This window comes from Vulpes vulpes, unplaced genomic scaffold (assembly GCF_048418805.1).
Source record: "Vulpes vulpes isolate BD-2025 unplaced genomic scaffold, VulVul3 u000000674, whole genome shotgun sequence".
Taxonomy (NCBI): domain Eukaryota; kingdom Metazoa; phylum Chordata; class Mammalia; order Carnivora; family Canidae; genus Vulpes; species Vulpes vulpes.
In genome coordinates, this window is record NW_027325812.1 from 267869 (window position 1) to 295789 (window position 27921).

Sequence of the window (27921 nt, forward strand, 5' to 3'; positions counted from 1 at the left end):
GTTCTGATATGTTTTGGTCCTATTTCATGTTTCTTGATTCCCAGATAGCCCAAGGTACCTATTTTATGTGAAATACAAGCTACTTTTCATGGGACAATAGGAACCACAAAGACCTAATCTGGCTTTTTTTTTTTTTAGATTTATTCATGGGGGTGGGGGCAGAGACACAGGCAGAGGGAGAAGAAGGCTCTATGCACGGAGCCCGACATGGGACTTGATCTCGGGTCTCCAGGATCACACCCCGGGCTGCAGGCAGCGCTAGACCGCAGTGCCACAGGGGCTGCCTGATTAAGTGCTCTTCATTTTTTTTTTTTTTAGAAAGATTTTACTTTTTTATTCATAGACACAGAGAGAGGGGCAGAGACACAGACAGAGGGAGAAGCAGGCTCCACACAGGGAGCCCGATGTGGGACTCGATCCCAGGTCTCCAGGATCACACCCCAGGCTACAGGCGGCGCCAAACCGCTGCGCCACTGGGGCTGCCCTTAAGTGCTCTTCAAATGCTTTTTGTTAAATGCTTTTATATATATATTTTTTTAGTACATCACTTATCCTTTAACCTAATAGCTTTTTTAAGATTTATTTATTCACGAGAGACACACACACACACACAGAGGCAGAGACATAGGCAGAGGGAGAAGCAGGCTCCTCTTAGGGAGCCTGATGCGACTTGATCCTGGATCCAGGGATCATGCCCTGAGCAGAAGGCAGTCATTCAACCACTTGAGCCACCCAGGCGTCCCCTGATAGCATTTTTTTTTTTTTTTTTTAAGTAGGCTCCACATCCAGCATGGAGCCCAGCCCTGGGCTTTAACTTGTGACCCTGAGTTCAAGAATTGGATACTTAACTGAGCCACCCATTTTTTGACATATTTTTTGAAGATATTAAGTAATCTCTACCATGAGGCTCAAACTTACAACCCTGAGATCAGGAGTCCTATGCTCTACCAACTGGGCCAGCCAGGTGCTCTGACCTATGTTAATTTTTAATGTCAGATTAACTTTTCATTTGTAGCTTCTAGTTTATGATTGGATGTCCCCATAGCATTAGGTAAGAATTTGATTAATAAATTGTTTCAGTGAATGGGTCAGAACAATCTGCATGAGAATCACCTAAGTCAACACTTAGCCATTATGATAAAACACTAGCCATAGGGAGTTATTTAAATTTAGAAAAATTAAAATTGTCAGTGATACTAGCCACATGTCAGATTCTCAGTAACTATGTGACTAGTAATTACTCTATCAGACAAAGATATAGAACATTTCCTTTGTCAGAAAGTCACAGTGGACAGAGCTGATATATCTGCAGTGCCAACTGATTCAGAATCTGCATTTTAGATCTAAAACAGTCATTGTCAAGCTTAAGATGTCTTAAAAACGTATCACTGGCCTCCTCTGCCCTCCCATTTCTGACTCAGTAGGCCTGTCTGGGGGCCCAGAATTTGTATTTCTGACAAGTTTCTAGGAAAGACGAATGCAAAGTCCAGGGACCACTCTTCAGAAATCACTGACCTCAAGTATCAGTTAAAGTGCAAATTTGGTCTCTGCATGGACCTACTAAAGCCTGTCTACCTACCAATGGGACCTAGCAATCCACGTTATCATAAAGCCCCGTGATTTTGATATATTGAGAACCACTGGATTCAAGACGAGCCAAAGAAGGAAAGGATGAAACTAGAGCTTCGAGGCTTACTAGTTTTGAGAACAAAGAACAATGGTTGGGGCACCTGGCTGGCTCAAGTGGGCTGAGTTTGAGTCCCAGGTTGGGCAAATTACTTAAAATCTTGGGGCACCCAGATAGTTGAATGTCCCAACTCTGGATTTCGGCGGGGGTCAGGAGATTGAGCTCTACATCAGGCTCCATGCTCAGTGTGCAGTCTGCTTTGGATTCTCTCTCCCTCTCCCTTTGTCCTTCCCACTTGTGCACTGTCCCTCTCTCAAACAAATCTTTTTTTTTTTTCAATTTTTATTTATTTATGATAGTCACAGAGAGAGAGAGAGAGAGGCAGAGACACAGGCGGAGGAAGAAGCAGGCTCCATGCACCGGGAGCCCGATGTGGGATTCGATCCCGGGTCTCCAGGATCGCGCCCTGGGCCAAAGGCAGGCCGCCACCCAGGGATCCCTTTAGCAGCCTGAACATTTTTTTTTTTTTTAATTTATTTATGATAGTCACACAGAGAGAGAGAGAGAGGCAGAGACATAGGCAGAGGGAGAAGCAGGTTCCATGCACCGGGAGCCCGACGTGGGATTCGATCCCCAGTCTCCAGGATCGCGCCCTGGGCCAAAGGCAGGCGCTAAACCGCGGCGCCACCCAAATACCTTTGACATGCTCCAGACAAAGGAGAGCAAGGGTTTTTTTTGACATGCTCCAGACAAAGGAGAGCAAGGGGTTTTTTTTGTTTGTTTTTGGTGCAAAAAGGTGCCTTATTAAAGCATGGTCAGGACAGGACTCTTAGGCAAAAGAGCTGCTGCACAAAGGAGACCAAATTTAAAACAATTTAAAAGGACTGTTGAAGTTCAAATGTACCTCCCAATGTAGAAAAATCTAGGGCTTTGAAGAAGCTGCATTCCTTAACAGGACCAGAACCCATATTATACTACCATAACATAATAAAACAGAATTGAATGCGAAGTGCTATGCCCAGGCCTCCTGGAAAGTATGAAGATTTTCTAGTTCATAGCATTTCAAGAAAATGGTTTTGAGTATCACTCTGAACAGTCATATACTTAACAGGGGAAGGGGAAAAGGTGTTGTCCCTTCTAAATCACCATAATGCCCTATGCAAACCTATTATGGCACACTTCCCATCTATCCAGTTTTTGTTCAAAGTTTGTCCCCTGTTGCCTAGCCTGTGACTCCCTGAGTACATTAAATACCTGAAGAATTGTTTTTATATTTGTAGCACTTAATATTGCCTGTATGTACTTAACGTCAAACATAAAGAAACACGAAACGGGAAGCACTTCTATCCTAGGACACAGAACACAGAATACACAGAAGTTAGAGGGAATAAAAACTGCCAAAATGCAGATGCTCAAAGATTTACAGGAGGACAACACATTTAGTTTTATTTCAATCAAATCACAACACTTTCTTTTCCAACTGCTGCAAAGTGCATCTACAATTTGCTATTACAGATCCACTTTTAAAAGGTTTCCTGACATTACAGCAAGCCTTTTTTTTCCAAACAGAGGAATATTCCCAAATTCTTCCTCAAGTAAAAAGAAAAACTCCATTCCAGTAAATGGTAATACATGAATTACAGTAAACCAGACACTTAAAAGGACAGCCAAAAAGTCTTCCAACAGTTTATTAGAAAGAATGTAGACATTAAAAAAAAAAAAAAAAAAATCTCCACTGTCATGAACATAAATTGAGGTTTTCAGCCTGAGACAAGCTGAATCAAAAAAATAAAAAATCCAATAGTGTATTAACATTTTTTCCACTCATTTGCCATACTGACAGTGCAAATACAATTTGGTCTAAATGTACAGACTCTCAAGCAACAATGTACAGCCTTTCTTCGTCCTCCATGCTAAGAGATGTAAAAGTTTAAGGGTCAAACAATACCAAATGTACAGGCTTCAAAACCATCTAAGTTAGGGCATTCACTAGTTTTAGCTAAGATACATCTGGAACACTGACAAGTGATCACTTACAATAATGTGAAGTAAATCTTTTGAAAAATAAAACTTTAGTGGAATAATTCTGGAGGATATACCAGAGGAACAAGTTACCAGTTTAAGGTATCAACCAATTGGTTTCATCAGCCACTCTGAGTCCATGTGCTAAAATCTAAAATTTAGTTATCTTTCTTCTAAGCCAAGATCTTCTTATCATGTCAGTATCTATGTTATGAAGTAAAAGGAGACTGAGGTGAAATGTTTTTATTTACCACAACTGCTGTATCAATTGCCTAGGACCTCAACAGCATCATGGAAGTCTGGGAAAAGTTCATGCATAAGGTTATTGCCTTAGCTGACTTAAAATTGCCCCATACAATGGTACATATCAACCCTTAGTGAAGCCTTTAAAAAAACAAACAGGTTGAAAAATGGGTTAAAGGAGGCAAATACAGCATCTGCCTTTAGAGCTATCAATTCAGGAATTCTCTCAATTATGAAATCTTGCAGAGAAGTTACTCTTCTTTCTCAAAATCCGGTGATGACAACATTTCTTACTCCAGATCTGGCATTTCTGAAAGATTTAAAAAAGATCAGCATGAAGTATAAGGGAACAATCTATCAACTTCAAAGTTTTATTTAAAAAAAAAAAAAAAAAAGGCAGTCAACAATAGAATTAGTTTCCTAGGGAATGGTCTTTTTTTTTGGGAATTGTCTTTTTAAATGTAAATTTCAAATCATTCAAATTTCTACTTTTTCTTATTAGAGGCCATGAAGAATTAATTTTTCTTGCAAGAATTGTAAAGAAGTTAACATCTCTATTTTGAGAGCTTGTGGTCTTTGATGTGAAATATCACTATGTAAATAGACTTATTACAAAGACACTTACTTTCATCATCACTGTCTTGTGAATCCTGCAGAAAGAAGAATTTCAAAAGTTACCAAGTTGATCAAACATTCCTCTACTAACTGAACAGTTTGCCTTAAAAAGCTGAAGCACTGTACTTTCACTAAAGTAATAAAGATATGTGGTTATATTAAGCTTACGAATATAATCACTGGACTTAACAGGTTTACTTAAGATGAAGAGACATAATCGCTGAGGATCTACCTTCCTGTAAGATGTGTGCCTTTTGATGGGAATTGGTGCTCATCCCTTAAATTCCTGACTTATCTTGGTATAAAATGGTTTCTCTTTTCCCTTGGCATTCAATGGAAGAGGAAAACAGCTCACTGTGAAAACTACTGGACTGATACAAGACAAAATGAATTCTAATCCTAGCTATTGAGTTGTCTACATATTTTTCAAACTGTACCGAACAACTTTCTTGAAGATGTTAGCAGGATGCCAACAGGGGGAATGTTGAGAAAAGTGATCCAGTTTATCCTTAAAGATTCAGAAAGGTCCATCTACTTTATGGTTTCTGATCAATCCTGCTGCAAAACCTGTTTAACTTAGTCAAGATAATCCCTAAGTTAAATCTTAATTTAATACGGCATATGATGTCTCCATGCAGTGATTCTCTTGAAATCTGGTCCTTTGAAGAATGGTCCATGGGACATCTATTCCCTAGTAGATACCTATCTTTCAAAAATGAGCACATTTCAAAATTGCTTTTCCCTGTATTTCTTAGGAAAAAAACCCAACAAGAAGTGGCAAAAAAGCAATCCTGAATCTATATAAAACAACCTATAAATACATTGTTTCTTACTATTTAAGTAAACAGAGAAAAGAATTTATAGACTTACATCATCTGCTCCATCTACTTCTGGTAAATCTACATCCTCATCACCACCCATGTTGTTCATCATCTATTTGAAGTGTAAAAATTAGTTTTAAAAATGATGTTAAATTAAGCCCTAGTTATTAGAGGTTGCAAGCTCCAGAATACACCTTAAGTCTGTCATAGATTTCCACCAATAAAAAAAGCAAAACAAATGTTAAGTACCTTCCTTGCTGGAAAAGGTAGATTTTTATAGGTAATTACATAAAATCCTGACAACTTGTAGGGAAGACTAAGTTCTCATTGAAGAAAAGTGAAGTTATTAAAATTTATCTAGCAGATATTTATCTATGATGCAGAAATTAAACACCAAAATCCTGAAGAGTGCTTACCTCTGGTGCCTAAGGAAAAGAATGGGATTCATTTGTAGTTGTAAAGCTTTGTATATCTTAAGCTAAGTGGCATGTGTATTATAAAGACCCTCAGGATGATTACATTGTATAAAAGGCCTGAATCCTAAATCAAAGACTGAACAGCAGTAACATGTTAAAAACAAAAAATAAACATAATTCTTGAAATAAAAGGTACATATACTATGGAGAATAATACCCTTGTGTATGTACTCTTGTATACTCACAAGATGTTGGGACTAACAACACAGCATACTTACATGAAATACTAACTTACTAGCTTTAATTTCTTTTCTTTTTTTTTTACTATCTTTAATTTCTGATCACAAATCAAGCAGTATATTATTTAAAAAGATACAAAAAAATCAAACTAAAAACAGATGGGGAGGGACTTCTCTCTTCAAGGACAACTTTTCTGTATATTTTTTAAATTTTAAAATATTCGCATAATCATACATAACTTTATAAACAAAAAATTAAAGCTTCAAAAATCTATGCTTACCTGCACTTTAGAGTTAGAAGGGCCCTTTAAAAGCTACCTAATCCTCAAATTGCTCAGTATAAAAGTTCTGGGCAACCTGGTATTGAATAATATGAATAACTAATAAAGAGTTTCCCTACAGTACTGTTGAACACTTCGGTTAAGTTTCTTTGAGCAGCAAAAATGCTCAAAATGTGCCAAACACAATGCTAGCTGTTGAGGATACAATGGCAATAGAGATAGAACGAACTTAATACATTCAAGAGCTATTTAAGATGTAAAACAAAAAAACAGAACAAAAGATAGCTGTTAATGTTATACTAGATGGAGACAGTAAGAGAAAACAGTGTTAAGCTGTGACACGCAGAGCTGGGTAAAATGGTGGCACCAATTACTACAGGTAAGGAATAGGAATAGCATAAAGAGAATCTTCCAATCTTCCCTTTCCTCTTTAAATTGAAATCAAGGTGCCAGAACCATGTAAGATGTTGAATAAGCAGTTGCATACATGACACTGGGAATTCATTCCTTTTAGCCCTTAATTTTCAAAGAAGGGATATAAACAAAACCTAGTCAATTAAAATTTCAAATAGCCATGAAATGATCTCATCTTCAACTTACAACCTAATATTCTGTTTTTCTAATCAGGTTTACTGCAGTACATTTATTTCATAAGGCTTAGTCTACCTAAAGGGAGATCAATGATTTTTTTTCCCCCTTTGGCCATGCAATATGTATTTGGATGACATCTTGGAAAAAGAGGCTTACTTTAATCCTTTCCTTAATTTTGCGAACTAAAACATCCTTACACACCACTCATCATGCACATCTCACTACCATTTTTCTGTTTAAAGTTTATATTCAGGGATCCCTGGGTGGCGCAGCGGTTTGGCGCCTGCCTTTGGCCCAGGGCGCGATCCTGGAGACCCGGGATCGAATCCCACATCGGGCTCCCGGTGCATGGAGCCTGCTTCTCCCTCTGCCTGTGTCTCTGCCTCTCTCTCTCTCTCTCTGTGTGACTGTCATAAATAAATAAATTAATTAATTAAAAAAAATAAAGTTTATATTCATATTATATGGCTCTAAAATGCAAAGTAATCCATGCTCAAAAAAAAAAAAAATCAGTTTCAATACTAGAATAACTGGCTGTAAAAACAAACCAACACCCCACCCCCCAAAACTAGTTATATTTGCATTGACAATGTGGTTTTTGTCTGTATACAATTTTAGAACTTACCACTAATTTTTAAAAGAATTATAAAAGAATGTTAAACTTTAGGATAAAATGATCATTGTTAAGATCTTACTTTATTTTGCTGCAGGATGACCTTTAAAGTAAAAAAAAAATTAGGTCTTAAATACCACTAAGGTGCTTTAAAACTAAATTAAATTCACATAGAAATGTACTGAGATGTGGTAAAATGCACTTATAGGAACTTACCTCAGAGAAACGATCAAAATTAGACATGTCTTCATCTGAATCATCTTCCCAGTCTTTCCAATTATTGAAGTCCACACTAAGCCAATTAAGCTATAAATCAATACAAACATCTTATAATTAGGTTAACTTATACATACAGGTATATATGTATGTACCTTAAACAATATTTTGGGGAATTAACAAAAAAGACAAAAAATTAACAAAAAAATAATAGATTATAAAAAAAATCAGAATGAAGTAAAATGTAATTAATAGTCAAGATAAAAAAAAAAATAGTCAAGATAGTTTCACAAAGCTTCTCTCACAGTTCTTAATCATAATTTAAAAAGTGGGGGAGGGACACCTGAATGGCCCAGTCAGTTAAGCCTCTGATTCTTGATTTTGGCTCAGGTCTTTATCTCAGGGTTGTGAGTTCAAGCCCCACACTGGGCTTCACACTGGGTGTGGAGCCTACTTATGTTCCCATGTGATACATAAATAACTAATAAAGCCTAAGAATGAATGAATGAATGAATGAATGAATGAATGAATGAATGAAAGAAAAAATAAATAAAGCCTAAGAAAAATCTGCCTCTTGAATTCAGCAAAAGATTCTGCATCAACTAGGGACTGACCTTATTCTGACCACATTTGGTTTTAAGTTAAAACTAATAAAACTCAAAGAAAGGAAAAACATATAGAACACAGACTTTAATACCACTTAACTCTGAAACAAACATTTTATTCCTCATGCCAAATGTGTCTTTTATTACTTAAAAATGTTCAATTTTCCCTACCAAAAAAGAAACATACCTTTGCCCTTTCTTTTGTTAACCTTGGCCATGACTGGCCAGATTCACCTTTTCGTAAACAACATAAAATTGATCTGTCCGTTCTTTTATGCTTGGAATCCTAAAAACGAAAACAAAAACAAAAGCACCATCACATCATTTATCTCTCCAGTATCACTGTAGAATAGAAAATAGCTTGTCATTCCTCAACTTTCCTTTCTAATTTCTTTCCCTACGTTTTCTCTAAACTTTAAAGAAATATTCCCTAGATTACTAAAAATTCAGTAGCTATGCAAATTGCAAAAAATAACTTTTCCCTCCCTGTACAAAGTGAATAAAACAAAAACCTTAAAAAAATTAACCAAATATAATGCAATCATAGAATAATTTAAAGATTCTATAAAGTTAGATTAAGACAAACCTCAAGAATATTGCCCTAAGTCCAAACAGTGATAGCAAGAACAAAAAAAAAAAAAAAAAAAAGAGTATGCAGAGAGGTAGTTGCAGAGGGAAATATTGCAAAAATATAAATACGCCTAGTTAACCTCTGAACTTTTTTATTTTTTATATTTTATTTATTTATTCATGAGAGAGACAGAGAGAGAGAGGCAGAGACACAGAGGGAGAAGCAGACTCCTTGCAGGGAGCCCGATGTGGGACTCGATCCCAGGACTCCAGGATCACACCCTGGGCTGGAGGCAGCCACTCAACATTCAACCTGAGCCACTCAGGCATCCCATAACCTCTGAACTATTAACAATTACTGCTTACTGCTAAAAAGAGTACTTGATGTATGCCCATTTCCTCACATATAAATTGGAATTAAAGCATCAAGACTACTTACATTTGGATCAATACAGTGAAAAAGATCAATTTCATTTAAATGTTTAAAATTATCACTTCCTCCAAGACAACTGTGTAAAAAAAAAAAAAAAAAAAATGAGCCTCTTCAATAGATAAAAATTAGTATTAATTTCAGTAAAAACACAAAACAAGCTAGCCAAAGTTATTCAGTTGTCTGACACAAACTTATTACCCAATGATGTAAAATGGTAATTTACCTGAATGTAAGTTTGGATTTTTCAAAATTTACATTAACATCTTTACTGTCTTCAACACAAAATTCAATGAAGACGTAGTCCCTTCGATCGTACCACTTTGCAGAAGCAGGCTGCCTACAAAGAGATAAAATTAAACAAAGTTAAGCTGGAATTCATTAACTGAGTATTTACATAACCTCCAGAGTTTGGCATATAAGTAACGTTTCTCTACTCCACTAGAACACTGATTATTCTGAGGCAGATTATTTTAAGTAGGGGCTTGAACTGCCAACCCTGAGGATCAAGACTGAATCTGGTTTCAAAGACCCTGACACTTAACTGACCGAGCCACCCAGGTGTCCCTTGAGGCAGTTAACTATAATTTCAAATGGAAACTACATCTTTACTCTTTAACAGCTGCATTCCAAGTTAAAACACAATGATACTGATTTCACAATAGGAAAGAATTAAAAAATGAAACAACATACAATAGGGTTAACCATTACGTTGCCCTGTCAAAATTTATGTGCCATATACCTTTAGTCTTGCTCCTAAATGCCAATTTCATAGAATTAAAACAAAACAAAACAAAAACAACAACAACAAAAAAAAACCACATCAGAACTAATCCACTGTCAACTGAAATTCAGAAACATTTCTATTTATAATGCCAGAACTAGGGAGAGGGTAGGGGAGATGATGGTAGAATTGACAGTGTTTTCTTTTTCTTTCTTTTTTTTTTTTTGACAGTGTTTTCAAAAAAGTTCTCATCTGTAGCTTATTTCTGACTATATCAGGCAACCATTTTCTGGGGACAAAGTTTCCTAACTTTAATGACATTAAAGAATTAAGCTTTTTTTACAGTCTTCTATTCTTCTACACATGTATCCAATAGATACTATACTGGAAAGAACCTGGACTATTATCTTTAAAAAAATCTTTTTCTAAAAAAAGGATTTTATTTATTCATGAGAGACAGAGAGAAGGCAGAGACAAAGGGAGAGGGAGAAGCAGGCTCTTCACAGGGAGCCTGACATGGACTTGATCCCAACACTCTGGGATTACACCCTGAGCCAAAGGCAGACACTCAACCGCTAAACCACCCATAAGTACCTCACCCCCAATTCTTAACTTAAAAAAAAAAAAAATCGTTCCTTTACAGTGTTTCTCTTAAAAAGGTCTTTATTTATTTTCCAAATAAATAAGAAAGCAAGTGAGCAAGAGAGAGCAGGAGGGGGAGGCACAGAGCAAGAGGGAGGGAGAAGCAGACTCCCCCAACTGAGCAGGAAGCCCAATGTGGGGGGTCAATCCCAGGACCCCAGGATCATGACCTGAGCAAATGGCAGATGCTTAACTGACTGAGCCACCCAAGTGCCCCAAAACTGTTCTTTGTAATCTTTTTTTTTTTGTTTTTGTTCTTTGTAATCTTTAGACAAATATCCTCATATGCATAAAAATTCCTAGTAAAATTCACACACATACGCACCCGAACAGCATTTGCTCCATAGAATGAACCAGAAAGACAATGAGGGAAAGGAAGCAGAACCACATGATTTTCAATGGTTTCACTTATTTCCTAAAAATAAGCATGTTCTGGTGATAATGTAAAAGTTAAAGTTATAGGCTGGCTATACAGGAATTTTTATTATTTTTTTTTATTTTATTTTTTGAACTCTTCGGTAATCCTCGAAGTTAAAAAACTTAATTATCGTATGTTCTAGCACTACACATAAGATAAACTCAAACGAAAGGAATTAGTTTGTTTCAAAGCTCTGAAATTCCCAGCCCTAAGGAGTAGCAGTTTAAAGTCCTTATAAATAAACAAGTTGCAACCAAGTGCTCATCAGTGTTTTTACACAACTGTTAAACTTGAATAGTCATATTCCACTCTGGGATATTGATATCAGATCCAAAGGAGGTTAAAAACTATGGATGGCAGTTTTCAAAGTCTAAATACTAGCCAAGCAGCAAGGGTAAAGCTATTTCTTTAGGTATCTATCAACAAATTTAAAAAACAAATAGATTTTTACATGGATCTGAAGTCTAACCAAACTTCTTTTGGACTAAGGAATCACTTTTAATGTCAGTATGTTAATACGGCTAACAAACAAATTAGGAGTTTTATGAATAGGTCACATTATTTTCAGCTCACTTCTTACCAAAATGGCACTCTCAGTATGTGGTAACCTGTTGGTCTTTAACAGAAAATATTTGCTAACAATGAAAACTTACTAGTTTTAGGTTCACAGATTTTTAAAATGTATTTTTTAAAGATTTTGTTTTATTTTCCTATTAAGATTTTATTTATTCTTGACAAAAAAAGAAGGCAGAGACATAGGCAAAAGGAGAAGCAGGCTCCCCGCAGGGAGCCCGATGCAGAACTCGATTCCAGGACCCCCAGATTGCAACCTGATCCGATGGCAGATGCTCAACCACTGAGCCACCTAGGTGCCCTGGTTCTTGATTTTCAAATTGAAGTGACCATATAGTCCTATGTTTAAGAAGTGCTCAAGAGGGCAGCCTGGGTGGCTCAGCGGTTTAACACCACCTTCAGCTTAGGGCGTGATCCTGGAGACCCGGGATCAAGTCCCACATCAGGCTCCCTGCATGAAGCCTGCTTCTGCTTCTGCCTGTGTCTCTACCCCTCTCTCTGTGTCTCTCATGAATAAATAAAATCTTTAAAAAATAAAAAGTGCTCGTGATAACCTGAACAATGAATACCAAAAACCAAAAAAACAACAAAAAAACAATGAATACCATATGCTAAAATACTATTTCCTTTTTTTTTTAAGAACAGAAAAAAATTTTTAAAGATTTTATTTATTCATGAGAGACACACACAGAGAGACAGAGACACAGGCAGAGGGAGAAGCAGGCTCCATGCAGGGAGCCTGATGTGGGACTCGATCCCAGGACCTAGGATCACACCCTGAGCTGGAGGCAGACGCCAGCCTCTGAGCCACAACCTCTGAGCCACCCAGGCGTCCCTAAAATACTATTTGAACTAAAGGAACCAGGTTTCCTATAAAGAAATGGCTGACCTCAAGGCCTGAGGTGGGAAATACAGATGAGGTTGGGACATCTTGTGCAAATGCAGCTATTAAAAACTATGAGGTCAGGGGCAGCCCAGGTGGCTCAGCGGTTTAGTGCCTGCCTTCAGCCCAGGGCCTGATCCTGCAGACCCAGGATCGAGTCCCACAGTCAGGCTCCCTGCATGGAGCTTCTCCCTCTGCCTGTGTCTTTGCCCCTCTCTCTTGTGTCTCTCACGAGTGAAAAAAATCTTTAAAAGATTACTGAAACTTTGAAGATCTGAATATGGACAGGATATTAGATAATATGAAAAACACTGTTAAATTTTGGTAGGCATGAAAGGCACTATTTTTATGGGGGAAAAATCCACTGAAGATGAAATCTTAGGTATATGAAGTTTATTTTTGGAGTTTGCTTTAAAAAACTTCGGGGGGGGGGGGGGGATCCCTGGGTGGCGCAGCGGTTTGGCGCCTGCCTTTGGCCCAGGGCGCGATCCTGGAGACTCAGGATCGAATCCCACGTCAGGCTCCCAGTGCATGGAGCCTGCTTCTCCCTCTGCCTGTGTCTGCCTCTCTCTCTCTCTCTCACTGTGTGCCTATCATAAATAAATAAAATTAAAAAAAAAATAAAAAAATAAAAAAAATAAAAAACTTCAGGGGGGCACCTGGATAGCTAAGTCTTAAGAGTCTGCCTTCAGCTCAGGTTATGATATGCCTAGGTCCTGGGATGGAGCCCCACCTCAGGCTTGCTGCTCACTAGGGAGTCTGCTGCTTCTCTCTCTACACCCTCGCCCATTCTCTCTCTCAAATAAATAAAAACCCTTATAAATAAATAAATGGCTTTAGCAGAGGCACCTGGGTGGCTCAGTTGGTTGAGCATTTGACTTCAGCTCAGGTCATGATATCCAGGTCCTGGGATCAGGTCCTGGGTCAGGCTCCACATTCATCAGGGAGTTGTCTTCTCCCCTCTCCACCCCAAGTGTGCTCAACTCCCCCTCTCTCAAAAAGGTGAAATCTGGGATCCCTGGGTGGCGCAGCGGTTTGGCGCCTGCCTTTGGCCCAGGGCGCGATCCTGGAGACCCGGGATCGAATCCCACATCAGGCTCCCGGCGCATGGAGCCTGCTTCTCCCTCCGCCTGTGTCTCTGCCTCTCTCTCTCTCTCTCTCTGTGACTATCATAAAAAAAAAAAAAAAAAAAAAAAAAAAGGTGAAATCTTATAAAGTAAAAATAAAAGACTCCAGGAAACAAAAAGGGGGCAGATAAAGCAATGTGGCAAAGGCCTGCGAAGCACTGAATCTGGATGACAGGTAGGTGGGGATTATACCTTTTTTTTTTTCATTATACTTAAAAAAAAAAAAAGTCACTAAAGGATTCTGGCAGAGAATACTTCCTTTGGTGTAACCCAGTTTAATTTTGAAATTGTGTTTTACTTGATTAATGAAAGGATTCTATTCCAAATATATTTTACAAATGGTAAACTGGTAAATGCTTTTGTAGCCAAATTTAACATAATCTGAAGATTATGTTTACCTTGTAAAAGTTGCATATTAAAAGTCTACTACTGTGGGGCAGCCCGGGTGGCTCAGCGGTTTAGCGCAGCCTTTGGTCCAGGGGCCTGGTCCTGGAGACCCGGGATCCCACGTCGGGCTCTCTGAATGGAGCCTGCTTCTCTGCCTCTCTCTGTGTCTCTCATGAATAAATAAATAAAATCTTAAAAAAAAAAAAAAAAAAGCCTACTGTAATAGTGAAAGAGCACACTAATGGTGACATGGTTATTACAACAGCTACATAAAAACCCAACTATCATATTAGCTCTTCAGTTTGTTCATACTAAGAACTTTGGAACCAGAGAATCTTTTTCCTTTTCTCAAATTCACATGAAGTTATCTAGAATTAGATCATTATTATGGGCTGAACTGTATCTTCTACAAATTCATATGTTGAAATTCTAAACCCCTCAGACTTTACAATGTGAATGTATCTGGACAAAAGATAATTATTTTTAAAGACTATTTGAGAGAGAGAGAGAACCCTCTCTCTCTCTCAAGAGAACCAAGCAGGGGGAGATGCAGAGGGAGAAGCAGGCTTCCTGCTGAGCAGGGTGCCTGACACAAGACTTGATCCCAGGGTTCTGGGATCATGACCCAAGCCAAAGGCAGATGCTTAAGTGACTGAGCCACCCAGGCATCCTGGAAAGAGAATCTTTGAAAATGAAGTCTTATAGTGGGCCATAATCCAACATGACTGATAACCTTACAAAAGACAAGGACACAGGGGGATCCCCGGGTGGCTTAGCCGTTGAGTGTCTGCCTTCGGCTCAGGGCGTGATTCTGGAGTCCCAGGATCGAGTCCCACATCGGGCTCCCTGCATGGAGTCTGCTTCTCCCTCTGCCTGTGTCTCTGCCTCTTTTTGTGTGTCTCATGAATAAAAAAAAAAAAAAAAAGACAAGGACAGAGAGAAAAGACCCCATGAAGACACGGGAGAAGAGGGCCATCTACAAGCCAAGAAAAAAGGCCTCAGAAGAAACCAATCGTGCTGACACCTTGATCTCAGACTAACACCCTCCAGAATTGTGAGGAAATAAATTTCTATTGTCAAGTCACCCCATCTCTGGTACTTTGTTAAGGCAGCTCTAAGCAAGCTATTACAATCATTTTCCAAATAACAAAATTAAATGATCTAAACCAGGGTTTGGTGCAGAAGCCAAAAATGTTTTATATTTGTAAGGCATTGTAAAAATGAGCATGTGAGACATATTTGTGGCTTGCAAAGCTTAATGTTTATTAGGAAGTCCTGATCTAAACTATCAAAAATACAAGAGGGGACCCTATAACTTAACCCTAAACTAGTAATAAACTCATATATCCACTCATCTGGAAGAGTAATCAATTGTTTGTGAAATCATGTTTGTCTTCTGAGGATGTTTCTTTTTTTATTAACCAAAAGAGAAGCTGGTTTAGCTTTAACTCCAGCTCCTAAATTATAGTGAATTTGTTTCCAGCCTTATACTAACATTGGCAAAATTCATAACCACTGTGCAAGTCAGTTCACTCTAATAGTATATACCTACAGATGTAAATGAAAAAATTTTACCTCCGCATATGCTATATAAATAATCCAATACTTAAAACAAAACTGGAAACCCCCCACAGTGGGGTATTCTGTGCTCTTCCGACAGAACTTCCAAGTTCAACATTAGGCCCAGATCTATTCAAGCAACTAAATTTTGCAGAACCTAAAATTCGCTATAGTTTTGACTAAAACTTCTTAGTTTGTCTTAAAAGGACAGAGGGGGTACCATTATTTGTTCCCAAATACCATTTTTAATATGTTAGAATCTGGTAAGTTTTAATTCAAATTCGTAGAAAACTACAAGTACCTTTCACCTTAAAAATAGATTAACCCCCCCCAAAAGATGCATCAGTGCAACGGTCTGAATTCATCCCCTAAAACATGTATGTTGAAATTCCAATGCCCAGTGTGATAATAATAGAAGGTAAGACCTTTGGGAGGTGCTTAGGTCATGAGGGTAGAGCCTTCCTGAATAAAAAGCCAGGAAGTGGGCTCTAATACTAGATGACCCTGTTGGTGTCTTGATCTTGGGACCTCCAGCTTCCAAAATAGTAAGACAATAAATTTTTGCTGTTTATAAACTAACCAGTCTGTGATATTTTGTTACAGCAGTCCAAACAGACTAGACCACCAGCAAAGCTAAATGGAAAAAATTTGCTAAAGAAAACTTCTCGAATGTAATTCTATGTGCAAGTCATACTGAATTATAAGAGACCATTAAAAAACCTCAAGCCTTTTGTGAACTGGAAGAACAGACATACATAACTTGGGGTAAGTTCACAATGCTGAAAGTTGAAAACCAAGTTAAGGCTAGATCAACAGATGCCCCTGGAGACAATGGAAAGGAATTTGGTTTATTCTTTAACTGGGTAGTTAAAAATAAACAAGCACACACACACTAATGGCAGCCATCATCCCTTTAGAGCTTTGGAAATTTTTTTTTTTTTTAAGATTTTATTTTATTCATGAGAGACACACAGAGAGGCAGAGACACAGACAGAGGGAAAAGCAGGCTCCATGCAGGGAGCCCGATGTGGGACTCGATCCCAGGACCCCAGGGTCACACCCTGGGCCGAACGTGGCGCTAAACCGCTGAGCCACCCGGGCTGCCCGAGCTTTGGAAATCTTGAGAGAAGAATTTTCCACACAGAATTTTTTTTTTTTTAAGATTTATTTATGATAGGAGAGAGAGAGAGAGAGAGAGAGAGAGAGAGAGAGAGAGAGAGGTGGAGACACAGGAGGAGGGAGAAGCAGGCTCCATGCTGGGAGCCCGAGGTGGGACTCAATCCTGGGTCTCCAGGATCGCGCCCTGGGCCAGAGGCAGGTGTGAAACCGCTGCACCCAGGGATCCCCTCCACATAGAATTCTATAGCTTATGACCTGTTTCTCTACCATTAACACTCTAGTCAAAACTCCAACATCTTTATTTCTTCTCTCTCAGAATTTACAATGTCCAGATATTTTTATAAGCAGGTACTGCAGACCATCACACACAGTAAATATGAAAAGTATTGAGCCTGTACATCAGAATTTAGTGAAACAGGGGCACCTAAGTGGCTCAGTTGGTTGAATGTCTGTCTTTGGCTCAGGTCATGATTTCAGGGTCCCCTGAGCTCTGCACTGGGTGTGTGTGTGTGTGTGTGTGTGTGTGTGTGTGTCCCCTGCTCAGCAGGGAGTCTGCTTCTCCCTTTGCCCCTCTTCCACCAAGTGCAATGGCAGGGCCCACACTCTCTCAACTAAATAAATAAGATCCTTACATAAAAAGTTTCTAGGGCGGCTGACTGGCTCAGTTGGTTAACTATCTGCCTTTGGCTTGGGGTCATGATCCCAGGGACCTGGGATCAAGCCCAGCACCGGGCTCCCTGCTCAGTGGGGAGTCTGCTTCTCCCTCTCCCTCTCCCCCTGTTCATGTTCTCCCCCCCCCCCCCCCGCCAAAAAGTTTCTATCATATGCAAAGGTGATAGATCATTAGTACTGGACTCCTTACTTTAAATCATTGGGAAATAATTCGGATATTATCATTTGGTCACAAGATAAAGGCTCTTTGGGGGCATCCTCAGCCCCTTCTTCCTGCTCTATCTTTCGCTCTCAAATAAATAAAATCTCTCTTTTTAAAAAAGATTTATTTATTCATGATAGACCACACACACACACACACACACACACACACACACACACACACACACAGAGGCAGAGACAAAAGCAGAGGGAGGAGCAGGCTCCCCACAGGGAACCTGATGTGGAACTCCATCCCGGGACTCTGGGATCACGCCCTGAGCAGAAGGCAGAGACTCAACCAGTGTGCCACCCAGGCGCCCCTAAATAAAATCTTTAAAAGTAAATACAGGGGATCCCTGGGTGGATCAGCGGTTTAGCGCTGCCTTCAGCTCAGGGCGAGATCCTGGAGACCCGGGATCGAGTCCCACGTCAGGCTCCCTGCATGAAGCCTGCTTCTGTCTCTGCACAGCACCCCCCGCCCCCCGCCGCCATGAATAAATAAATAAATCTTAAAAAAAGAAGTAAATACATAAAGGGCTCACAAACAAGTCAAACGAACTTTGAGGGTATATATGGATTTGGCGATACTTTTTTTCCCCCAGATTTCCCAAAATAAAGCATAGCCTCAATTAACAAAATATAAAATCAACTATTTAATTTATAGATGGTTCTTATCAACTTTATCTTTCAACACTGACCACCTACATTCTACAGAAGATATAGTTGAATTTGGATGAAATGTGATATAGCGGAATAACAGAGTCATAGTAAAAACAACAACAACAACAACAACAACAAAAAAAAAAACCCACAAAAAACCTTAGGCCCAATCCTCACTATCAAGCACTTCATGTAGCCAAGCCTAGCAGATAAAATACATTTAGAGCTTGAATGTTATTCAATAAACAAATATTTATTAAACATGGGGTTAGGAATTGTTCTGGAGATAGAGCAGTCAACAAAACAAAACTTACATTCAAGTTAAATGTAGTCCAAAAATATTCTCCTAAGAAATATTGGGGGAGGGGTGTAAAGGGATCAGGTCCATTACTAACTACAGTTTATCTTAATGTGTACATAGGTAACACATCACAACACTCTCAAACAAAACAAAAAACAAAAACTTTCTCTGGTTATTCGTATAGCTGAGCTTTGAATATGAGAGTTAAGAGCACCAACCCTTTAACAAAGTTGAAAATCCAAGCATAATTTAGGACTCCCCTAAAACTTTACTAATAGCCTACTGTTGACCAGACTCTTATCCAAATGTAAACAATAAACACATACTTTGTATATTATATGTTATACACTGTATATTCTTCCAATGAAACTAGAGGAAAAAGGGCAGCCCCAGTGGCGCAGCTGTTTAGCGTCCCCTGCAGCCAGGGGCGTGATCCTGGAGACCTGGGATCAAGTCCCAGGTCGGGTCGGGTTCCCTGCATGGAGCCTGCTTCTCCCTCTGCCTGTGTCTCTGCCTCTCTCTCTCTCTGTGCCTCTTTGAATAAAATAAATAAATAAATAAACAAACAAATAAATAAATAAATAAAGGAGGGAGGGAGGGAGGGAGGAAGGAAGGAAGGAAGGAAAGGAAGGAAAGGAAGGAAAGGAAGGAAAGGAAGGAAAGGAAAAAGAAAGGAAAAAGATAAGAAAGGAAAGAAAGAAACTAGAGGAAAAAAAACAATGTTGAGAAAGTCCTTAAAAAAAAAAAATTTCACAGGGGCACCTGGGTGGCTCAGGCAGTTAAGGGAGTCAGACTCCCTTGAGTCTGAGGTCAGGTCTTCATCTCAGGGTTGTGAGTCAAAGCCCCACACTGGGCTCCACAATGGTTGTAGAACTTACTTTAAAAAAAAAAAAAAAGGATCCCTGGGTGGCGCAGCGGTTTGGTGCCTGCCTTTGGCCCAGGGCGCGAGCCTGGAGACCCGGGATCGAGTCCCACATTGGGCTCCCGGTGCATGGAGCCTGCTTCTCCCTCTGCCTGTGTCTCTGCCTCTCTCTCTCTCTGTGTGTGACTATCATAAATAAATTAAAAAAAAAAAAAGGGTGTGTGTGTGTGTGTGTGTGTGTGTGTGCGCGCGCGCGCGCCTGTATGGCTCAATTGGTTAAAATCTTTAAAAAGAAAAAAATACACTTACCTTATTGTATTTATTGGAAAAGATTTGCCTAAATGGACCCACACAGTTCAAACCCGTGTTCCTCAAGAATCAACTGTACTTAGTTTTTTTTTTTTTTAATTTCATGTATTCATGAGACACACAAAGAGAGGCAGAGACATAGGTAGAGGGAGAACAGGCTCCCCACAGGAAGCCCAATGTGGGACTCCATCCCAGGATCACAACCGGAGGTGAAAGTGGACACTCAACCACTGAGCCACCCAGGTGTCCCAATGAGTTTCCTTTCAAGTTAACTCTTAATGGAGCACCATTATTTTTCTGAATTACAGGATCACTTTGAATTCTAAGATAAAACAATAGAAATCAGAAGACTAACTTTTTACTAAAGCTTAACAACCTAGTATTTTCTAGGTTTAGAAGTAAACATTTCTATTTAATAGGAAGCTTCTTAAACACTAGATTCGATGATCTCTTACATCTCAGAGTATCTTTAAACATCATAAAAGATTATAAAAGAAAAATCATTAAAACCAAGGAAAAAAATCAGCAATAAAGAGGTTATAAAATTCAGAATTACTGATTTTTTTAAAACTAAGTTTGTCAAATAGTCTATTATTTACAAAAGGGAATCAAGACACAGGTAAATTTTTTTAGTTTGTACTAAGTGAGGAATGATATGGAAACATGAAATTCTGCTATTAGAAAGGAAAAAAGTAGTTCCTTTTTGGACTGGGCTTTTGACTGCACATAGACTGAGCAGTGAAAAGCCCTGTCCACAAATGTCTAAAAATCCAACACTCTCTCTTTTTTTAAAGATTTTATTTATTCATGAGATAGAGAGAGGCAGAGACACAAGCAGAGGGAGAAACAGGCTCCATGCAAGGAGGCCGTGGGGACTCGATCCCGATCCCGAGACTCCAGGATCTTGCCCTGGGCAGAAGGCAGGCGCTAAACTGCTGAGTCACCCAGGGATCCCCAATCCAACACTCTCTTATGCATATTCTTTCTTCAAACAAAACCCAAGATATGCTTCTCATACTTCAGAGTATCTGTATGTCAGTTGTACTACCATGTAAAACTTTCTAGATAAGTGATCTGAATACACATGCTGACCCAGTTGCTTCCAAATTACTTGCCAAGGTGCATCAGGGCACCACAAGAAACTTACTGGGTTGCTGCAAGATATTTTAAATTTGAGAAAAATTTAGTGATACTCAACCTCAGTTCAGACACCAGGTGGCTCAGTTTTAAAGCAGACTGCACCACATCCCTCTCCATTAGCCTTTATTTCTCCAAAGTTAGAATACTGGTGGTTGCTGTGATTTAGAGGGGAAAAAAAGGGGGAGGGGGGAGAAAGGGACCCAAAAAAAAAAAAAAAAAAAAAAAAAAAACAGTAGGGAACAGAAATTGAGATAGACATATCTAATCTGAATTCAAGTTATAAGTTACACAGTGCCCAAAGGGCATTCATATTCCATAACTGTGGTTATTAAAAACAAAACAAAACAAAAAACCTTTTTCTTTCAATTTTTGTGGATTTGCTTTTCAAAGACTACTATGTTGTTCGGATAAATTACTTAAGTTGTTTTGACCTAACTAGAAAACAGAACTGCTAGGTTACTACTTTTGGCCAGCAACACCATAAACTAAACAAAACAAAACAAAACCCAAGAAACAACAAAAAACCTAAGACAAAAAAGGGCAAACCAAGAACATTTGTGAGCCTCTGTGTTATTAGTTCCTTTATTTGGTAATTCCTACTCTAAACGTAAAAGTGAAAGCTGGTCTTAAAGATGGTATTTCTCCCAAGACTTAGTGCCTTTCTTCCAAGCAACTCCAGCCTTCCTACACTCCCACTTTTGTGCACTCTTTTAAATATCTCCAAAGCATATATAGTAATTTTTCTTCAAACAAGACTCAAAAAAAAAAAATAAAAATAAAAAGAACAAATAAGACTCAAACAAGGTCAACGTTCTCATTGCCTCCAGTAGAGACAAATTTCAGAGCCTCTGGACTCCATTATCGTATGTCAAGAAGTGGCACAGGTTTTAACAGAAACAGTTTACATAATAAGACAGAACTACAGAGACATAGTTATTTCTTTGGAAATAAAAGATCACTGGGAAATTATTCTTCCTTTCTGTAAAGTGGAAAAAATAACCTTTCTGTCAGAAATCCTGAGCTCCAATTCTATCTAGGACAACTCCTTATACTAATTAGCACTGTGTGAACTAGTATTTATGGAATTTAAATATATACTAAAAATTTTAAGAACACCTGTCTGTGACTTAGAGCCTTCTGTACACAAAGATAATTAAAATGTTGAGCTGGAAAGGACCCTGACAAATACTTTTTTAATAATAAAGTATGACAACATGTGAAGATCAACTACTGTACAGAAAATGCACTACAGCACATTATGGCTTTGGAATACAATATGGGGAAGAACATAACTACTGCTCAAGGTAATGTGTAAAGTAATTGGCATCTTCCTGAAAACCAGAAGTTCAAAGGTGTCGTAGGGAGACAGAGAAGTCAGCTTCAATTTAAAATCATTGTCAATCTACACAGTAGATAATAAAGTTTACTACAACACATATTGTATTTCTGTAACAGAATACACTAGGATCAACAATTTCCCATTTAGGAACTCAGAAAAAATATCTTAAGAATTTATGGGATGCTTGGGTGGCTCAGCGATTGGGCGGCTGCCTTCAGGCTCAGGTCATAAACCTGGGATCCAGGATTGAGTCCGCATAGGGCTCCTGCGAAGAGCCCGCTTCTCCCTCTACCTAGGTCTCCGCCTCTCTCATGAATAAATAAATCTTAAAAAACAAAAACAAACTTTAAAAGCTAGACTGGTTCTAAACAGTCCGTATTACAAGAGTATTTTTCCTTGAAAAATGACATCCTTATCACTCAGGACTCCAAAATGATACAGCTTCAAGAAGACTGTAAAACAGAAAATACAATTAAACATGTGTATCTTAAGTAATAGTATATACTTGCCTGCACTGAACTGATTTGTCACTTCCAGTTTCAACTGCTTTCTAGTTAAAGTCTAACTAAGCATAGAAAAAAAAGAAGAAAATCCAGTTGCCAGGTTACAATGGTTCGGAAATCAACACTGAAAAAAAGCCATCATCAGTTACTCTTAACTTCCAGAAATTAACCATATACCTTACGCTCATTATTATATTTTGGAGGCTAAAGAGTGATCATTTTATTTTGGGGGGCTCAATTCTACAAAGCTGAGTGTTGGTAAAAGTATTAAAGATTTTAATCAATGTTTGAGATAGTCACAGTACGTTTCTGGACAACTTAATTCAAGTACAAGACAACCCAAATAATGACTTCAAATAGCCCCAAACTAAACAAAACAGGGGTGCCTGGCTGGCTCAGTCAGAGTATGGGACTCCTGACCTCCAGATCATGATGGTGTAGAGATTACTAAGAACAACAAAAAAACCCAACAAAAACTTAACAACTTTTCCTTTAAAAAACAGAACTTTGGGATCCCTTGGTGGTTCAGTGGTTAAGTGCCTGCCTTCAGCTCAGGGCATGATTCTGGAGTCGCGGGATCAAGTCCCCCATCCGGCTCCCTGCATGGAGCCTGCTTCTCTCTCTGCCTCTGTCTCTGCCTGTGTCTCTCATGAATAAAAATCTTAAACAAAACAAAACTTTTTTTTTGTATTTTTGTTTTTACTTTGTATCTATTGTTCATGAGTCTAAATTGGAACGAGAACCAACTACAATGACTAAATTTAAAAAAGCAAGGAAACTAGCACACCCCCTTACACCTTTGAAGGTGACAAGTCCTAAACCAGTCTCCTCCAAAGAGGTTAAAAGAGTGAGAGATTTTTTATGTAAACTATTAAACAAAACTTTAAAAACTTGATTCTAAGAAATGTCCTAGAAAAACCACCACTAAACAGTACTCAAATGAGAAAAAACAGACCTTAAAATATCCAAGCATGAATGTCTCTCTCCACCTTAAAATAAGTTTTACAGCAGGCTCAATCAGAAGAGCATGGAACTCTTTGATTTCGGGATCCTGAGTTAGTGCCCCATGCTGAGGATAAAGATTACTTAAACAAACATAAATTAAAAATAAATAAAAATAAAAACTAGAATGCTTTATAGCAAGCATTAACAAAATGAACCCTTATCGGCCAGATCCTTCTGGGGACTAAATGACCTACTAAAGTTTTTTTCCAACTGAAATAACGGATTCATAATATTCATCTTGTAAACTTATTCAAGTCATTAGTTCAAGAAGATCACCTAAATAACTTGCAAGATGGCATTTATTTTAAAGAGATTTATCTAGTCTCTTCAAAACACGCTTTGAAAGTAGCATTCTTGTAACTTAGACTGCTTTTTTTGGTTTATTAACACTTTTCATCTGAGTTTTTTTTTTAAGATGTTATTTATTTATTCATGAGACAGAGACAGAGACAGAGAGAGAGAGAGAGGGGGGGGGGGGCACAGAGACAAGGGCAGAGGGAGAAGCAGGCTCCATGCAGGGAGCGTGACATGGGACTCGATCCCGGGTCTCCAGGATCACACCCCGGGATGAAGGCGGCGCTAAACCGCTGAGCCACCCGGGCTGCCGCTTCATCTGAGTTTTTAATCTATTTACCTGACATCTCTTATCTTTATTTCATGTGCCCTCCCAAAAGTATATTTCAAGTCATTTAAAGCTTGGTATTTCTTAGTGAAAAAATATTTTATTTGGCTACATTAGTCTACTAACAGTTGGTAGCTTCTCAAAGAATTTATTCTCGACTCATGGAATTTCAAAGTATAAAAGGCATTTTAAGACTGACAATCCTGGGGGGGGTGGGGGGAGACAATTCTGCTAACGTTATTTGGAACAGATATTGCAAAGGGAAAAACAAAAGCTACCTCACATAGATCAAAATATTTTGTTAGACACCACGGGGGAAGGGGGAATCCTAATATTTGGTAGTTCCCTCTTACAAGGTATTACTGTGTTCTTGAGGCTTGCTCTCCATCAACCAGCTGCAGTGTATCCTTTACTAATCCATTTAGAGGTCCAGCACAACATACTCACCATTAGTATCATTTTATTAAGTAAACCTTTGAGAGTGTTACTTTTCACAGGAATTAAAGTTGTTACCCTTCAACTACTCCATACATCTATAAACTTTTAGGGAGCATGTAGTACCAAAAAAACCTATAAAACCGAAGGTTCTCCCATCTGCAAAAAGAAAGCTTTCCCTAAGACTGTAAGGCCTGGAAACGGGAGTGCCAAAAACTTTCGTTCGTTTAAAAATCACTAAGCCTCGCTTTTTACCACAAACTAAAATTGCCCAGAAAACAAAACAAAACAAACAAAAAACCTGTCTACCCAACGTAAACAAATTTAAGCTCTTAAAGACAAGAGGGCAATCACGTACCAATTTGCACCTTTAATTAAAACAGGATCGTGAAACCTCACCTCCAGTCTAACGCTGAACACAGAAAACGTCCCCAAGGATCTTTCGATTCGACACGTGCGAACTACCTGCTCAAGGCTAACTCCTCGCGGCCACGGGCAAGGCTGAGTTTTGGCAACCTTCACTCTCGGCAAAAGCTTGGAGTTGGGAGGCCTGGGAAGACCCATTCCCAAGAAATCACGACCCGGAGAGAGCGGAGAAAGTTGTGATGACGTTGTGACCTCCCCGCAGTGGCCGAGCAGTACCTGTCGCTCGCGGCGGAAGGCCGCGTGCTGCTCTGCGAGGAGCGCCGCCGGCCTTCGGGGAGCGCCCCCCGCAGGTGCACCTGGCCCGGGGCCCGGGCCCGGCGCCGGAGCCACAGAAGCGGACTGCCCCAGCCGGGCGGTCTCCAGGAGGCTCCGCACCGCCCACAGCTCCCGGGGGCTGAGGCCTACGGCTAAGTTGCAGAGTGCGAGCAACCGGGGCCGGCAAGCGAGGAAAAGTGGGGCTTCCGGCGCGGGGAAGCCGAGGGCCGGTCCGAGGCGGGGAAAGAGGACATCTGGAGGGAAAATGTCCTCCGCCCGCCAACGGTAACCGGAACAAGGATACCAGACCTCCCACCGCAAGAGCGAACGCCCGCGGCCGCGGCGGGGAGAAGGCCGAGGGGGCCCAGGGCGGGGGAGGGGAGGGCGGCCTCGGCCTCCCCGCGGGGCGACCTTTCCCCGGCCGGCCGGCGCACTCACATCGTGAACGGGGCGGGGGGCCGGGCGAGCGGGTGGGCGGGCCTCTCCGGCGGCAGCTGCCGGGCAGTCGACTCTCCTCCGGTGGCGACTCGGCGCTTTCTTCCCGGTCGCGGCCTCTCCTCGCTTCCCTCAGGCGACGGCGGGCTCGACCCGGGTCCCCAGAATGCACTGCGCGGAGAGAGCGGCTCCTCCGGTCGCGGAGAAGAGGAGAGTGTAGGAATCGGGGCGCGAGGACGGAGGATGAACGTGCGTGCGTGCGAGCGAGGGGTGGTGAGGCCGGGCGGCGGCTGGTGACGCAGCAAAATGCCCGGGCCCTGCCGCCGCGCGTGCGCACTCTTTGTTTTCGGGCTCCTGCGCGGTTTTCTAGAGATATCTACGGAAAGGGCGGGGCCTCCCGGCTCCTTCGCGATCCTTCCCGGCGCGGGCCCCGCCCCGCGCCGGCTCCGTCCGTCCGGGCTCGTTCCCGCCTCTGCTCCCGCGCTCCCCCCTCGCCGTAGGAAGCCGTTGGCGGCCAACCGCCGGGCCACGCGCCCGGGCGCCGTCCCCGAGACGCGGCTGTGCTGGCGGCGGCGGGAGGAAGGCCGAAGCGGAGGGCCCTGCTTCCCCTGGACGGAGCGAGCTGGTCCCCGGAGGCACGGAAGGCCCGGGCCGGGGGTGCCGCGGGCAAGGCCGGCCCCCGGACGGTCGGAGAGCCTCTCGAGGGGCGCTGCGAGTTCGAGGTGTTCGGCGGAGGAGGGACGCCTGGCCCTGGGGCGGGCACGTGCCCTCGCTCCGAGACGGCTCGTGCCGGCGGGGGCGGGCGGCCTCCCCGCGCGTCGTGGAGCGGGTTCCGCGCTCGAGCTCAGCCGTTGCTCGTGGAACTGCCCCTTTGTCCCTTGGACCTGGTTGGGCCCTGATGAGGGGTAGGAACCCGGGGAATGAAAGCAGTCCTGCGTCCCCCGGAGAGGGGCCCCGAGCAGCGCAGCAAGGGGAACAAAGGGAGCCGGGGCGTCCTAAGACGTTTGGGGGAAGTACCGGCTTCACAGCGTTAAGGACCCGGGGATTCGTGCTGTGCAAGGCGGTGCCGGGAACCACAGACCGTGGACACCACGCGCAAATCTTCGTTTCAAAGGGGTGCCAGGCCCCAGCCTTCCAATACTATGATTTTCAGGAACCTACTGCCTGTTGGGGAGAGCAAAATACACAAAGGTCGAGTGCTCTAACGGAGGCCCAAAAAGTAATGGGAGCATAAAAGGAGGAGAGGCCGATATTGACTGGAAGGATTAGCACAGGCCCTGTAAAAATAATAATAATAATCCCAAACGTGGAAGTAAAGCAAGGAGTGGAGGGATGATCTTTCACTTCATACTGGGACTTGGTTTAACCTGCCTCCCCAAGGATTGTTCTCTAGGCGAAGGTGCCTATATTTGACTTTGCTAGCTTTTAAAAATATTTTATTTGAGAAAGCGCTCGAGGGGGGTCGTGTTGAGGCAGAGGGAGAAGCAAACTCCCTGCTGAGCTGGGAGCCTGACACCTGGCTCTGTCCCAGGACCCTGGGATCAGGACCTGAGCGGAAGGCAGCCGCATCACTGAACCACCCAGGTGCTCTGGACATCCCTGTTTATAATATGATTAAACCTCAAAATTTATGAGTGATAAAAAAGCTAACCCCGAAGTTACGTGTTTGTGTGTGTGTGTGTGTGTGTGTGTGTGTGTGTGTGTTTAAGATTTTATTCATGAGGGACAGACACAGAAGTAGAGACACAGGCAGAGGGAGAAGCAGGCTCCATGCAGGGAGCCCAGCTTGGGACTCGATTCCGAGTCTCCAGGATCACGCCCTGGGCTGAAGGCGGCGCTAAACCGCTGAGCCATCCGGGCTGCCCCAAAGTTACGGTTTTATTGCTCTGTAGAACACTCACCAGTTTTGTTTAACCTGCAACCTCATTCTCTTTTTTTTTTTTTTTTTTTTTGCCTGGCTTTTTAAGTGCTCCTGTAACCAGTTTTACCATCTTACTAGTGCCATCAATGCGGTAAATAAATGTTTGGCTCCTG

The 27921-nt window shown here is 41.0% G+C and overlaps 1 protein-coding gene across 1 annotated transcript; it reads right to left on the bottom strand.

Moving 5' to 3' along the window:
* Positions 1-3046: 3046 nt before the first annotated feature.
* On the bottom strand, positions 3047-27892 carry PTGES3 (prostaglandin E synthase 3). The gene is made up of 9 exons (XM_026001662.2): positions 27884-27892; positions 25891-26882; positions 9516-9629; positions 9299-9368; positions 8477-8575; positions 7685-7774; positions 5378-5440; positions 4518-4542; positions 3047-4202 (listed from the first exon to the last, which is right to left on the bottom strand). The coding sequence occupies exons 1-9, from the start codon at positions 27890-27892 to the stop codon at positions 4183-4185; spliced, it is 1482 nt and encodes a 493-aa protein (XP_025857447.2). The 3' UTR covers positions 3047-4182.
* Positions 27893-27921: the final 29 nt, after the last annotated feature.

Bases quoted from the DNA above. Each gene is read 5' to 3' on its own strand.
- PTGES3 (XM_026001662.2), bottom strand. The intron at 9,369-9,515 runs GTAAATTACCAT...TTTTTTACACAG, and splicing joins AAATCCAAACTTACATTCAG to TTGTCTTGGAGGAAGTGATA. The intron at 4,203-4,517 runs GTAAGTGTCTTT...TAAATCTTTCAG, and splicing joins ACAAGACAGTGATGATGAAA to AAATGCCAGATCTGGAGTAA.